The sequence below is a fragment of the Cryptomeria japonica genome, chromosome 5 (genome assembly GCF_030272615.1).
Source record: "Cryptomeria japonica chromosome 5, Sugi_1.0, whole genome shotgun sequence".
NCBI classification, from domain to species: domain Eukaryota; kingdom Viridiplantae; phylum Streptophyta; class Pinopsida; order Cupressales; family Cupressaceae; genus Cryptomeria; species Cryptomeria japonica.
The window spans coordinates 690297286-690311085 of NC_081409.1; the positions used below are offsets into that span (position 1 = coordinate 690297286).

The window sequence follows — 13800 nt, forward strand, 5'->3', positions numbered from 1 at the left end:
CTAATCATTGTGTTTTTAATTGTTCAAATCCTGTGAAAACTTGGGCTTTCTCCAAGGCCTTGAACATGCACTTATTGTTGTTCTTTGGGACAAAGACAATCTAGCTTCTATGTTTTTATATCACGTCAAGATATCATCCATTGAAACTCAACAAAAGTTTCAAACTCAAACTTCAAACTGTTGGATTTATACATTTCACAGTAGATCAACTCTTTTAGTCCAAAAAGTAGCTCTTTTAGTCAAAATAGTAGTAAAAAAAACCCTTTTATAGAGCTTGAAGTCAAGAATCTGAATATATTAAAAAATTTGTGTTTTGATTAATTTTAATATATTTTACTTTAAAAAATTGAAACTAGGTTTTTAATGTTGGAAAGAAGCTGATCTGAAATAAAAAATAATATTAAATGATAGTAAAAAAATTTCTAAGATTTTCACAAGATGAGAGAATCTTCTACGAAACGGTATAGTTTTTTTTAATAATGATAAATTTAATGAAAAAAAGGTGACTCTAACTAGAACCCCTAATTTTCAATAATTTCTCAACAATAAAAAAACTATCTTTAAATATATTGAAAAATATCAATATATATATATATATATTATTTTTTTAATAATAGCAGACATAAATTTCACACACGTACATGGTGCTTGCAAGGTTTTGAGCACATGATGGCTTGGTTGTTGGTTGTGAGTGTTGTGGGTGTGTGTGGGATAGGGGACACCATAGTTGCACATCTCCCTATCTTGTGTGTGTTCTCATGGCTAGTGTATTGGGATTTGGTGTTGCATTTTGATCTGTATTTGGGTTGAAAATGATCTTAAAAATCCTCTACCAGATTCTATTGATTTACACCTTGGATCCAAGCACTAGACTATGAAACTCTCCTCTTTAGGTGTCATATTTGTGATGAGTATGGTCACTTGCAAAGGAAATGCCCCCAATCTAATTTTGTAGCTTCTAGTACCCCTTCTAGTTATGATCCTAGGGTGGATAAAGGGAAAGCCCCTATGTAGAATGAGAATACAAATAAGGATAGTTTCACCCTTATTAAACCTCAAAATAAGTGGAGAGGGCTGAAAAGAAACTTAAAAGATAGATAGGGTGATATGAATTTTAATAGATTAGATTATCTTGAGGACATCTCTTAAGAAGAGAAAATCCTTATGGATATTTCCTTGGGTGTGCAATCTATAGATGAGATAGCCATAGAGATTAAGGGGAATGTTAATCAAGATATGTTATTAAAAGATCAATAGGATGGGCTAATGGACATTGATGTCCAAATCAAAAGTCTATAAATATCCAAACCAGGGATGACTTTGTGTTTAAAGGATGGGGTTGTTGTGGGGGTTCAAGCATCCACCTTCAATAAAGGGGCTTTAGACTTCGGTAATAATAGTAAAGCCTCTCAAGCCTTAGGCTTGCAACAAAACCCACTTAAAAATAAGCCTTGAGAGAAATCTCAGAGGATCAACCACAAGATAGATCAAGAGAAGGTAAATTTGATCAGGGATACATTAGTGGAATCCAGGTCAGTGAAAACCATTCACTCGCATTTCTCTCAACCCTCAGAATGATTGTTCTATCTTGGAATGTGAGGGATATGAATATAATCTGTACACAAAAGGTTGTTCATGATTTGATTAATAGCCATTGGCCTGAATTGACTTTTATTGAGGAAATGAAGTTCACTATGGATGGTTTGATGGATAGAGCTCCTTGTATCTATGCTCATGGGCTTTGTTAGTGTCTTTCAGATTTTAGAAGTTTGGGTGGTTTGGCTTATTTTTGGGACCCTAGGAAGATTATCCCTCTCTAGTGGAGTTCACTCTAGTTCTCCTTATCTTTGATGGCCTCCAGTTTTGAATATGGAGAGGTTTTCCTTTTTTCTAATGATTATGATCTTACTGATCTCTTGTCTAAGTCTAATCTTTGGAGGCATATTAGATATGTTCAATCCATGGAGCCTCATCTTCCCTAGGTTATAGATAGATATTATAAGGTGATTTATAGTTTAGGAGAAAAAAGAGGGGGAGTTGTAAGGTTGGAGCCTTCTTATTACCTTTTCAGTATGAATACTGAGTCTTTAAATGTTATTGATGTAAAAATGAACAATGGAATTTTTACCTAGAACAATAGAAGATGCAATGAGGATGATATCATGGAGAGGTTGGATAGATTTTTAGTTTCCTATTTCTAGATCAATGATAGATAGGTTACTAGCTCAAAGACCTTGGATTGGAGGGGGTCAAACCATTGGTCGATCAAGTTCGCAGTGGCTTCCTTCAACTTGCCTACGAACCCATCTTTTAAGTTTTAGCTAATGTGGCTAAGAGATCCCTCTCTTCAAGAATTAATGTATTTTTGGTAGTATCAGGATAAATTGACCCACACTAGAGCCATGTACTATTTTTTTTTTTATCAAGGATAAACAGGTTTTGAGGGGACCTGAAATCCCATACAAAATCTTTCGAAGAAACTTGAAACCCTCAAATTTTACCGGGATCTGGAAACCAAAAAAAAATATGACCTAGAGGAATAATCATTTGAAAACCAGTAGCCCAACTATAGTCGAAACTAAAAAAGACTAGGCGCTAAAAAAAACATAAGGGTTTTACTAAGGCTTCCATAACCTTCGATTAATAACATGGGTTTTCCATGCACCCATAACCTTCAAAGACACCAGACTAGAATAGGTAGCCATACATTGAGGATTAGGACTCAAAGGGTTTTGAATGGCTCCCCTAACAAACAGCCTAGGTTTTGAACTGGCCACCAAAACCATCAGAGAATGGTTTTCCCAAGATCCCTTAACCTGCAACATAGATCTCAGGTTGCGAAAAAAAAACCTATCCTTAACCAAAAACCAAAACAACAAGTGGCCAGGTTGGGCCCTTGAAAACTACTAGCATCCAGACTGCTTCTGGGTTTTACAAGGTTCCCACAACCTGAACTAGACATCAATAAAATAAACAAAAAAACAATAGCCAAGAGGGGGATTTTGAAAGGCTTCCCAAACCTTCACAATGGGTTTTAAAGTGGGTCCCATAACTAGCAAGAGGGCACCCATCACCACCCAAAATCTGATGAACACTCACCTTCTAGCATGACACCTCTCCACCTTAATAAGAAAGGAAACCACCTCAATTGTAGCTGCAAGGAGAGAGATCAAGCATAGGGAAAATGAAGAAAATAAGCCCAAAACAAAGACAAATAGCCAACAAATATTCACATGATTTTTAGCTATACAGAAGTGTTTTGAAAAGGATCCCAAAACATTGAACAGAAACAGAGGCCAGTACCAGAAGGACTCTATGCCAATAAGTTTCACTAAAGTCTCCACCTCTAAAGGAGAAGAGGGAAAGAAAGGAATCATCAAAGAGACAATCACAAGAGCACATCCAACCTCAAACAGAAAGGTATCCAATACCCCCCCATTAGGAGCCATCCCACAAAACTCTACCCACAACTCTTCCCCTCTATAGAAGAGTGGTCCACCTCAATAAGTTAGAAAAACACAAAAGGAAGAAAGAAAGTCACAAGAGAATCTCTTGAAAAGAATAGATCCATAAAAGCACTTAGAATTTGCAAGAGGAAAATCAGAAATATCACACCAAAAAGATGCAAGGACCTCCCAGACAAAGTTCCCCAACCACACCAAATCATTCCAAAAGGCCAAAACATAACCCGTGGGAGAAAGGAATCCAAAATAACAAAACCTCCACCCAGATCACAAACATTCCCCTCACACTAAGGCACAACTAGGAGAGCACAAGCTATGGACAAAGCCACCATAGCCACCACCAAAACTTTCTTGCGAAGCAACACGACCAACAAAAGGATCTCCACCTCATAGGCCGACCAGGTGCAAAAGAAATCTTGACCTAGATCTAGATCCAAGCACCCACTAATACAATGGCCTCCATTACCAATACAAAAAGTAAGAGTAGCATCAGGGTAAGGGCAAAGAGCCCCAACACCAACCACACTCTCAGTCACACCCACAATGTCCATGATAGAAAGCACCGATGGGAAAAATATTCTACCATCAGCCAAATAGGGGAATGGGGACTAGAAATGAGACATATCCCTCCCAATGACAAGAGAAGACACCAAAGCATCCATAACACTGGAAAAAAGGTTGACCTCCACCAAGACCCCAACCCCACTAGTATCAATCACATCCCCATCTCCATCATCTCCTTCCTCTTTCACATCTTCTCCTCCATCGACTACCCCTCAAACCCTAGCTCCAACAACACTTCCTGCTCCCCTCATCTTCTCCTACACAAGCCATGTGCTATTTTGTTAAAAGGTTGTAATTTGTCAAATAAAAGCTTAAGAGATGGAATAAGAAGGCTTTTGAAACCTTCATTATAATGTTTTGGCAGTACAGGATCATCTTGATAGCATCACTCACTTAATTGAAGACAATTGATTGACCATGGAATTGAACAAAGAGTAATCCTTAGCTATTAAGGATCTTGAGGAATGGAAGCCATGGGAGAAAATTTTCTAGAAGTAAAATTTTGATGTTGACTAGCTTCAAGAAGTGGATATGAATATAGCCTTCTTTCATACATCTGTAAGGCTTGTAGGAATAATAATTGTATTTTGTCTCTGGTGTCTTCTTAAGGTTCTTCTCTTTCTTCAAAAGACACTATTTCTTAGGAGGACCTAAAACATTTGTTTTCCTTGTTTACAAAACACTGCCCCCTACAAGGGGGGAGGAGACGCTTATTTAGGATTTTGTCCCCTTGGTTGTCTCTCAAAGGATGAATGAAGCTCTCACTTTCCCTATTGATCTCCACGAGCTGGAGGATGTTGTTTTTATCATTAAGAAAGGTAAATCTCTAGGTCTTGACATCTTTCCTATTGATTTCTTTTAGGAGTTTTGGGAGATTATCAATCTTGATATTCTTGAAGTGGTCGAGGAGTCTCACTGAAACAATTAGATGCTAAGGGATATGAAATCTACCTTCTTGGTCTTTAATCCTAAAAAGGAGGGGGCTAATAAGCTCTATGAAATGTAGTTTATAAAATCATTACTAAGCTCATTGTTCATCACCTGATGAATTGTCTCAAAGATTTGATTTCTGAAGACCAGAGGGGGATTTATTGCTGGAAGATCAATTATGGATAGGATTTTGATTGCAACAGAGGTCATCCATTATATGGCATTTTTAAAGAGAAGGCTATATTTAAAATTTTTTACATGGTAAAGGCCTATGATAGGGTTAAATGGTCTTTTTTATAAAAGATCTTATTAGCTTTTGATTTTGCCAGCAAATGGATCACCTAGGTCATGATTTTTGTAACCTCCACTACTTTTTCAATTCTCATCATTGGAGGACCTTCTGAGTCTTTTAGTTCTTCTAAGGGCCTTTAGAAAGGAGACCCATTGTCTCTATACCTATTTGTCAATATGGCTGAATGGTTGGCAAGGTTCATTAAGTCCCAGGTCCAAAAGGGTTTGATCCAATGTTTGCGATGGGGTAATGGATGGTTGTGAATTTCCTAGATATGCCTTGTGGGGAGGGGCTCCATGATTTGGAATTTATTTAAGAAAGGGGCAAAGCTTATCAAATGTGGTCTTTTCTGGATATGTAATATGGGCATTGATTCTTTATTCTCATATGATTCTTGGTATTGACTTCCCTCGATTATCTCTTGGTTTCCACATCTTCAACCCCTGTGTAGTTTATTTGATGAGGCTAGTTGGTATAAGGTGTGGGAATTTAAGAAGGTTAAATTGCAGGGTCAATTGAAGGTTTGTTGTTGGAAATATCCCTAGGAATGACCGACAGGTGGTTCTAAGGATGACCTTCAGGATCTTGCAAGGATCTTAGCTAGTAGACTCTATAGTTCCCTTAGGAGAAGAGATACTTTGTCCTAGGGTTTGGACCAAAAAGGTTGGATTTCCTTTAACTTATATTGAGTTAGACAGATAGTTGTTTGGTAGAGGGAGCATTGGTTAGTGGAAATAGGTTTGGGATAGTTTCTCTTGGCCCAAGTGTAATTTTTTTTCTCTCATTGATAGTCCAAATTAAATGTTTGACTTGTGATAATCTAAGTAAATGTGGATTTCATGGCCCATCTATATGCATCCTATATAAAAATAATGAGGAGAATCCTTCCCATGTGTTCTTTCAGTATCCTTACTCTAGGGAGATATTGCATCTTTGGTGCGGGTTATGGAATCACGCTTGTGTACATGCAACTTCTATAGTGGAGTTTTGGGAAATCCCTAGGAGGTCTCCTACTTAGGAACCCTTTATCCAAATTGTGTGAGTGATTGGTCCCTCCTTTATTGTCTAGAACATATGGCTAGAAAGGAATCAAAAAATCTTACAAGATGTAGCTTTGGATAGTGTCCCGTGGTAGAATATTTTTGACAATCTTAGAGATACTATTGTGGCTAATTGTGCTATCTCTATTGTGGTGGCTATGACAAGTATGGAGGTGGTGAATAGGATGAATTTGGTAGATTATGGGTTGAGATCTTTTATTGACAGGAAATCAAGAAAAGGCCAAAAGTAAAGTTCAAAGAGGGGGTAGATGGCTCCCTCCACCTATAGCAATTTTGAAAATTATCACTGATGGTTCTTCTAAGGGTCACCAAGGTCTTGCGGGAGGAGTCGTGATGGTTGGGCTATATGTTTTTGTTTCCTAAGTTTAAAGGGTTTCACCTAAATAATCTTATGGAAGCCCTAGCTATTCTCCATGCAATTGAAAGAATTTATTTTAGATTTGTGATTTATTGTTCTACCTATAGAAAAGAAGGGACAACAACTCTTTAAGATTTTAAAGGTAAATAGAGGACATTTATATAATTGAAAATCTTTACTCTTGCAAAACCTTGATATGGACATTCTAAATATTATTAAAAGGACAATAATTGAAGTGAATAATTTCACTCTCAACCTCCTTGTCCATTCCTCAAAATATCACCCTGTCTTCATGACAATGCCTCGTCTACCTCTTTATCTACTTCACAAATTTTATTTTTTTTAAATGAACCCAATAAAATCAAATAATCATCATAAAGCTAATTTTAACTTTTTTTATTAACTCTATAATATAAAAAACCATTCTCTAAACTTATAATTACAATTAGGTGTCTCTTTTATATGTGAATTTGACTTGCAAATTGTTATTCATATGTTGAATACTCAATATTTGAAGGAGGTTAATTGGAAACTTGTTGTAATTGTTAGGTATATTTTGAATGTTTTCTATTCTTTTGAATAAGATTGGGGACTGCTTAGTGAAATGGGCCACATAGAACTCTTGGAGGGGATTATTGAAGACTGGAGGCTCCTTTCTCTAGAGTATTTTGGTACTGTGGAGAAGTAATGATGTAATGTTTTTGGATAATCTTTTGTGATGCATTTTTTTTGGTCCTTGGCTCTTTGTGTTGCCAATTACCCCTTTTCTTTGTATTCCTTTATTTTCGAGAATAAATTTTTATCTTCTTTTTCAAAAAATAATTAAAAAAAAAAAAAAAAACATAGATTTTATTAGTATTTTTATATTTCATCAGTTTACATCATTTTGAGAAATTCAATTCAGAAATTATATTTTTATGTGGTGAAGTTAAACACTTTTAGTTGTTTTGGCTAATTCCTTTATAAAAGTGACATAGGTTTGTGCTTTTACCAGAGGAAAGCTTCTTTTAACCCCAAATGGTTGCCTCATTCCTTTCAACAACAAGCTTATCATTTGTTTAATATAGTTATGTCACTTAATAATATCAACTCTTACAAAACCTTCATATGGACATTATGAATATTATTAAAAGGACTTAATAATTGAAGTGACTAATTGCACCCTCAACCTCCTTGTCCACTCTGAAAAAATATCACGCGGAATTGTGCTCCAAGGTGGGCACCTTTGGTACAATGCCTCGTCTACCTCTTTATCTAATAAAATCAAATAATCATCATAAAGCTAATTTTTAATTTTTTATCCACACTATAATATAAGAAACCATCCTCTAAACTTATACTTACAATGAGGTGTCTCTTTTCTCTTTAAATTTGTACATGTGATTTTAGATGAATTACTTAAATAAATCAATGTTTAAAATGTATTCTTTAAACTAAAATTTTATTTTCCTATTTCAAACACCAATTAGAAAGATAAAGTACACCACCTTAAAAAAAATACATTAGTATGATTTCAAATGAACTATCTAAACAAATCAATATTTAGAGAGTCTGCTCTTTAAATTGAAATCCTAGGTTCTAATTTCAGATGTGTCTTTTAAAAAACATGAGGTCCTATTACAAACATAGAAATAATCTTCAAAAACACAAGATCTTAATTCAAATACATAAGTAAGCCCTCATTTATAACATTAATTGGTATATCTCCAATTAAACCTACAAGAGAGCTTTAGAATGAAAAATGTGCTGATAATTAATCATAAGTGTAATTATTGCCTCAATTTTTTATCCTCAATTTTTTATTTTGGGATTTTGTTTCCTTTTCAATCACAAATCGTTTTAAACTCATTCAATCCAAAAGATTTTAAAATAAAGAGCATTTCATAAATATAAAAAATTAAAACTTTATTTTTGAATAGAGAAGTTTTATAGTAAAAAGTTAAATAATTTAATATCTTTTTAAGAATTTTATATTTGAAAGTTCTATAAAAATAATTATTTTAGTATTATTTAAAATAAAATAATATATCATATGGTTCCATAAGATAACATAAATGTAATATTAATAAAGACAATACATACATTAATCAACATATTTATTGTTAAATTCAATATCATTATTATTTAAAACATCTCGACGATTTTATTTTGAGATTAGAAAATAGTTAGATTTTGACAAACTTCAATAATGGACAACTTCAAATTATTCTCATAATACTTATTGAATATAAGATGTGATTGAACTTAATACAAAAAACCATTTCAAATTATTCATAATTTATTTCCTTGGTGTTTTTTTGAATAGAATTTAAAAACATGCTGAGAAACCCCAACTAGAGAAGAGTTAGATAAGTAATATGACTAGCATGGGATAATTTTAAGAATTTTCTTCCAATATAGTACCGTTGTTCAAGATGGTCTTGGATTTTCTTTCATAAATTTGAAAAATTAAAATTTTGTATATTTATTTACTTAATTTATCATTCAAGTTTTGAAGAATCAATTCTCTTGACCCAAGCTGCTCATGGCCAACATGGATACCTATTAAATAGAAACAAATATATTATGTGGTGATTATAAGATATTTTTGATATCTCTTTTTGCTTAGTAGTTTCTCTTAAAGAAATGTGGAGCTGGTTTTTTTATAGATATAATACTGGGGTCTTGAATTGGGAAAAAACTAATAAAATCAGATAATCACCATAAAAGTAATTTTTACCTTTTTATCCACTCTGTAATATGGAAAACCATCCTCTAAACTTACAATTACTTTTTTTTAAAAAAATGTATATGCCTTTTTTCTATTGGTATCTCATATGGCCAACCCTTGAATTTAACTTTAAATATTAACAATATGAAACAACAATATATCCAGACATGTCTATTAACAAGATAAAGTACATTAGTTACAAAAATATAATTTTAGACTTATCTAAAGAAATCGATGTTTAGAGTCTACTCTATAAATATTGAAAACTTACATTCTAATTTCAAACATGTCTCTCAAAATAGATTAGGTCTTGATTACAAACATAGAAATAATCTTCAAAAAGATAAGATCGTAATTCAAATATAGAAATAACCCCCCATTTATAACCTTACCAATGAAAATTTGATCTATATTTTCAATTGTAACTACAAGAGAGATTTCATTAATTGAAAAAAATTAATGCTATTGTAGTGATACTAGAAAAAACATAATGATTCAAGGAATTGATCATTAATCATAAGCTTAGAAGATAAAGTACATCAGATACAAAAATATACATTAGTATTATTTTAGATGAATTATCTAAACAAATCAATGTTTAGAGTCTAAACTTTAAATTGAAATCTTAGATTCTAATTTCAAAAAAGATGAGGTCCTGATTACAAACATAGAAATAATCTTCAAAAAGATAATATCTTCATAAAAATATTGAAATAACCCCTCATTTATAACCTTACCAATGAAATTTTGATCTATATTTCCAATTGTAACTATAGGAGAGATTTCATTAATTGAGAAAAAGTGAAGATATTGTAGTGATAATAGAGAAAACATAATGATTCAAGGCATTGATCATTAATCATAAGCCTAATTGTAGCCTACTGGCAATTTCTTCAAAATATTTTGATAAACTCAACATAAATGAAACATAGTGTAAATTATTTTTACACTTTGTTAAGTATAACAAGTGTTGTATACTACAAGAGAGCTTTCATTAATAGCAAAAGCTGAAGCTATTGTAATGATAATATAAAAAACATAATGATTAAAGACACTGATCATTAATCATAAGCCTGTTTGTAGCCTATTGGCAATTTCTTCAAAATATTTTAATAAACTCAACAAAAATGAAACATAAAGTAAATTTTTTGACACTTTGTTAAGTATAGAAAGTGTTGTATTTCCAATATTCGTCTGCAAATCAAAAGACTTCATTTTCAAATTTAATTTTTGAATAGAGAAGTTTTATAGTAAAAGGATAAATAATTTAATATCTTTTTATAAGTATTATATTCGAAAGTTACATAAGAACAATTAAAATAGTATTATTTAAAATAAAATAATATTTCATATGATTACATAAGACAATGTAAGTAGAATATCAATAAAGATAATAAATAAATTAATCAACATATTTATTGTTAAATTCAATATCATTATTATTAATATGTGGTAGATCAAATTAAAAATGTACTTAAAAAATATAACTATAGAACAATAAAAGAGGATTAATAATTATTTTTAGTTTCTCTTCCATTTTATCAACATCTCAACAAATGTATTTAAAGATTAGAAAGTAGTTAAACCCTTTTGACAAACCTCAATAATGACAACTTCAAATTGTTCTTGTAATACTTCTTGAGTATAGGATGTGATTGCACATGAATACAGAAAACATATTTCAAAATATTTTTAATTTGTTGCTTTGTTGTTTTTGTTTCTTGTTTTTCTTTCCTAATTCAATAATACATCACATAGAATTTTCTGAAAACTTTTAATATTTTTCTATCAATAGTTGCTTTCATATGATCTCATGCCGACCAAACTTCCAGTTATGGACTAGGTTGTCTGGTTTAGCGGCAAATTTATATATATGAACTATTTAAACAACTCAAAATTCATAATGTATTTCTTAAATAAAAGTCTTAGATTCTAATTACAGACACGGCTATCAAAAAAGATGAGGTCCAGATTACAAACATCAAAATGGTGACCACACATAAGATACAGATTACAAAATCATCACCCACTAAGATGAAGTATACAAAACTAACATATAAATCCCTCGTTTGTAACCTTACCAGACCAAATCTAACCTAAAAACCTATAACTTAACCCATGAATCGCAGAGCTTTCATCAATTAAAAAAAGTGAAGCTATTGCGATTTATTCGCACGAGAGGCAGAAGACTGCAAACCGAGAGTGAATTCCAGATTCACATCAGACGTCTCTTCGCTTCCACTCGCGCCATTTGAATCAGCAAGATCGAAATTGCTTGTCACAATGCAGGGCTCACTCTGGAAAAAATCCACAATTGAAATTTCTTGACTGAGAGACCTGTCATCTCTATGGAAGGGCTGAATTGTGTGGCGCTCAATATTTGAAGCAGCAAGATCGAAATTGCCTGTCACAATGCAGCGCTCACTCTGGAAAAAATCCACCATTGAAATTTCTTGACTGGGAGACCTGTCATCTCTGTGGAAGGGCTGAATTGTGCGGTGCTCACCATTTGAAGCAGCAAGATCGAAATTGCCTGTCACAATGCAGCGCTCACTCTGTAAAGAATCCACCATTGAAATTTCTTGACTGGGAGACCTGTCATCTCTGCTACGGCTGCCATCACTGTGGAAGGGCTGAATGGTGCGGTGCGACTGTGGGTCGATTCCCCGGCTCAACAATTTTCTCTTGATGTGGGTCGATTCGCAGTGACTCTTTATTTCATTGTCCGTTCGCCCAGGCAATCTCCCTGCAATCCGAGACCATCTGTGCCGCCATAAACAAAAAGACATAACGGAATTAATCAATCAACTTAATTGAAAGATGCAATTTGCGCAACTCAGTGAAAGAAACAAGTGTCAATCGATGGTTTTTTGTAATACAGAGTTATGATTTCAGGTCCATGTAACAAATTGAATCAGAAAATTAGAAAGAAATCAAACTATTACAGAGTAGTTTTCATTTTTAACCCAAAAGAATGAATCAAGGAACCCTAAAGAAATCAGACTATTACAGAGTAGTTTTCATTGTTAACCCAAAGGAATGAATCAAGGAACCCTAAAAAAATCAAACTAAGATGAGTAGTTTTAAGATTTACAGCATTACAATAAATTGAATCAAAAAGTTTCAAAGAAATTAAGTTATGGGGGAGTAGTTTTCAGACTTAATTGTAATAACAAATTGAATAAACAATCTAAAACGAAACTAAAATATGACAGAGTAGTTTTCAGAGTAGTTCTCGGAGTTACATTATAATAACAAATTGAATCAAAAAAAATTGTAAAACAAACAAACTATGATAGAGTAGCTCTCAGGTTACAGCATTTTGAATCAAGATTTTCTAATCAAATTCTAAGGGAGTTGTATTCAAAGTTTAAATGTAATAACAAATTAAATCAATAAACTCCAAAGAAACCAAACTATGATGGAAGAGTTCTCCGAGTTACAGCATAGTATCAAATTAATTCCTGAAACTTCAGATAAACAGAATTGCAGTATTATAACAAACTGAATAAAAAAAATTCTAAAAAAACCAAAGAGATCAAATTATGAATTGTTTTCATAATTACAATGCAATAACAAAGTGAATCAATAACCCTAAAAGAAACCAAAATATGGAAAATAGTTTCCGGAGTTACACCATGATCCAAATTGAATGAAGGAACTCAAATAGAAACTGGTATGACCTTTTAAAGTCTTAAAGATCAATCAAGTCTGTAAATAAAAATTTAATACTTTGCCCCTTAGTGGGCAGACATGGTTCTATGTGCATACTTGTTTCCCCAGAGGAGCTGGAGCTCGATGATGAGCTCATCTTCTTCTTCAGAGAAATTCCCTCGCCTGAGATCAGGCTTCAAATAGTTTACCCACCTGCGTCTGCAGCTCTTCACACGTCTCCGAAGTCCTGTAAAAGTAAAGTCATAAGCATGTACAAACATTTGCTAAAATCTGTTGAATGCATACAACATCCTTTCAATTTATAAAAACATCTACTGAAAATAAATAAAAGAGAAACAGATAAGTTGTAGGTTTTGATATAACTTATCTGAATAGAAATTACAAACCTGCTGCCTTGGGAAGAGACTTCCAGCGGTGTTCGCCATGTTCGTGGATGTATGCAATGAGCTTGTCATCTTCATCCTTGCTCCATGATCCCATCTTGCTCCATGATCCCATCTTCACCATAAGGTCGGTAAGAGGACAACAAACGACTCAAGAAAAAAAAAAAAAAGGGTTTCAAATACTGCAGCCAAACCCCAACTGGGGAAGAGTATATATAGCGGTTATGGGGGAGAGTTGGTGAGAAAAGCATCTGGGTGACCGCTTTTTCACCAATGACATAGTCAGGTAAGTAATCCTGTGGACTTTGGTTGGAAGGTGTGCTTTCTACTCAAAAGCAACGGCCCTGGCGTCCACTAATTAAA

At 33.3% G+C, this 13800-nt stretch overlaps 1 protein-coding gene across 1 annotated transcript; it reads right to left on the reverse strand.

Annotated features, from left to right (window-relative positions):
- Positions 1–11535: 11535 nt before the first annotated feature.
- LOC131876073 (transcription factor MYB3-like) lies at positions 11536–13552 on the reverse strand. Its single transcript, XM_059220852.1, has 3 exons — positions 13441–13552; positions 13151–13280; positions 11536–12142 (listed from the first exon to the last, which is right to left on the reverse strand). Exons 1-3 carry the CDS (start codon positions 13550–13552, stop codon positions 11536–11538), a joined length of 849 nt encoding a protein of 282 aa, XP_059076835.1.
- Positions 13553–13800: the final 248 nt, after the last annotated feature.

Coding starts and splice junctions, on each gene's coding strand:
- LOC131876073 (XM_059220852.1), bottom strand. CDS start 13,552: ATGGGATCATGGAGCAAGATGGGATCATGGAGCAAGGATGAAGATGAC. Junction 13,281..13,440: donor GTCTCTTCCCAAGGCAGCAG/GTTTGTAATTTC, acceptor TTACTTTTACAG/GACTTCGGAGACGTGTGAAG. Junction 12,143..13,150: donor CAGCTCCTCTGGGGAAACAA/GTATGCACATAG, acceptor ATGGCGGCACAG/ATGGTCTCGGATTGCAGGGA.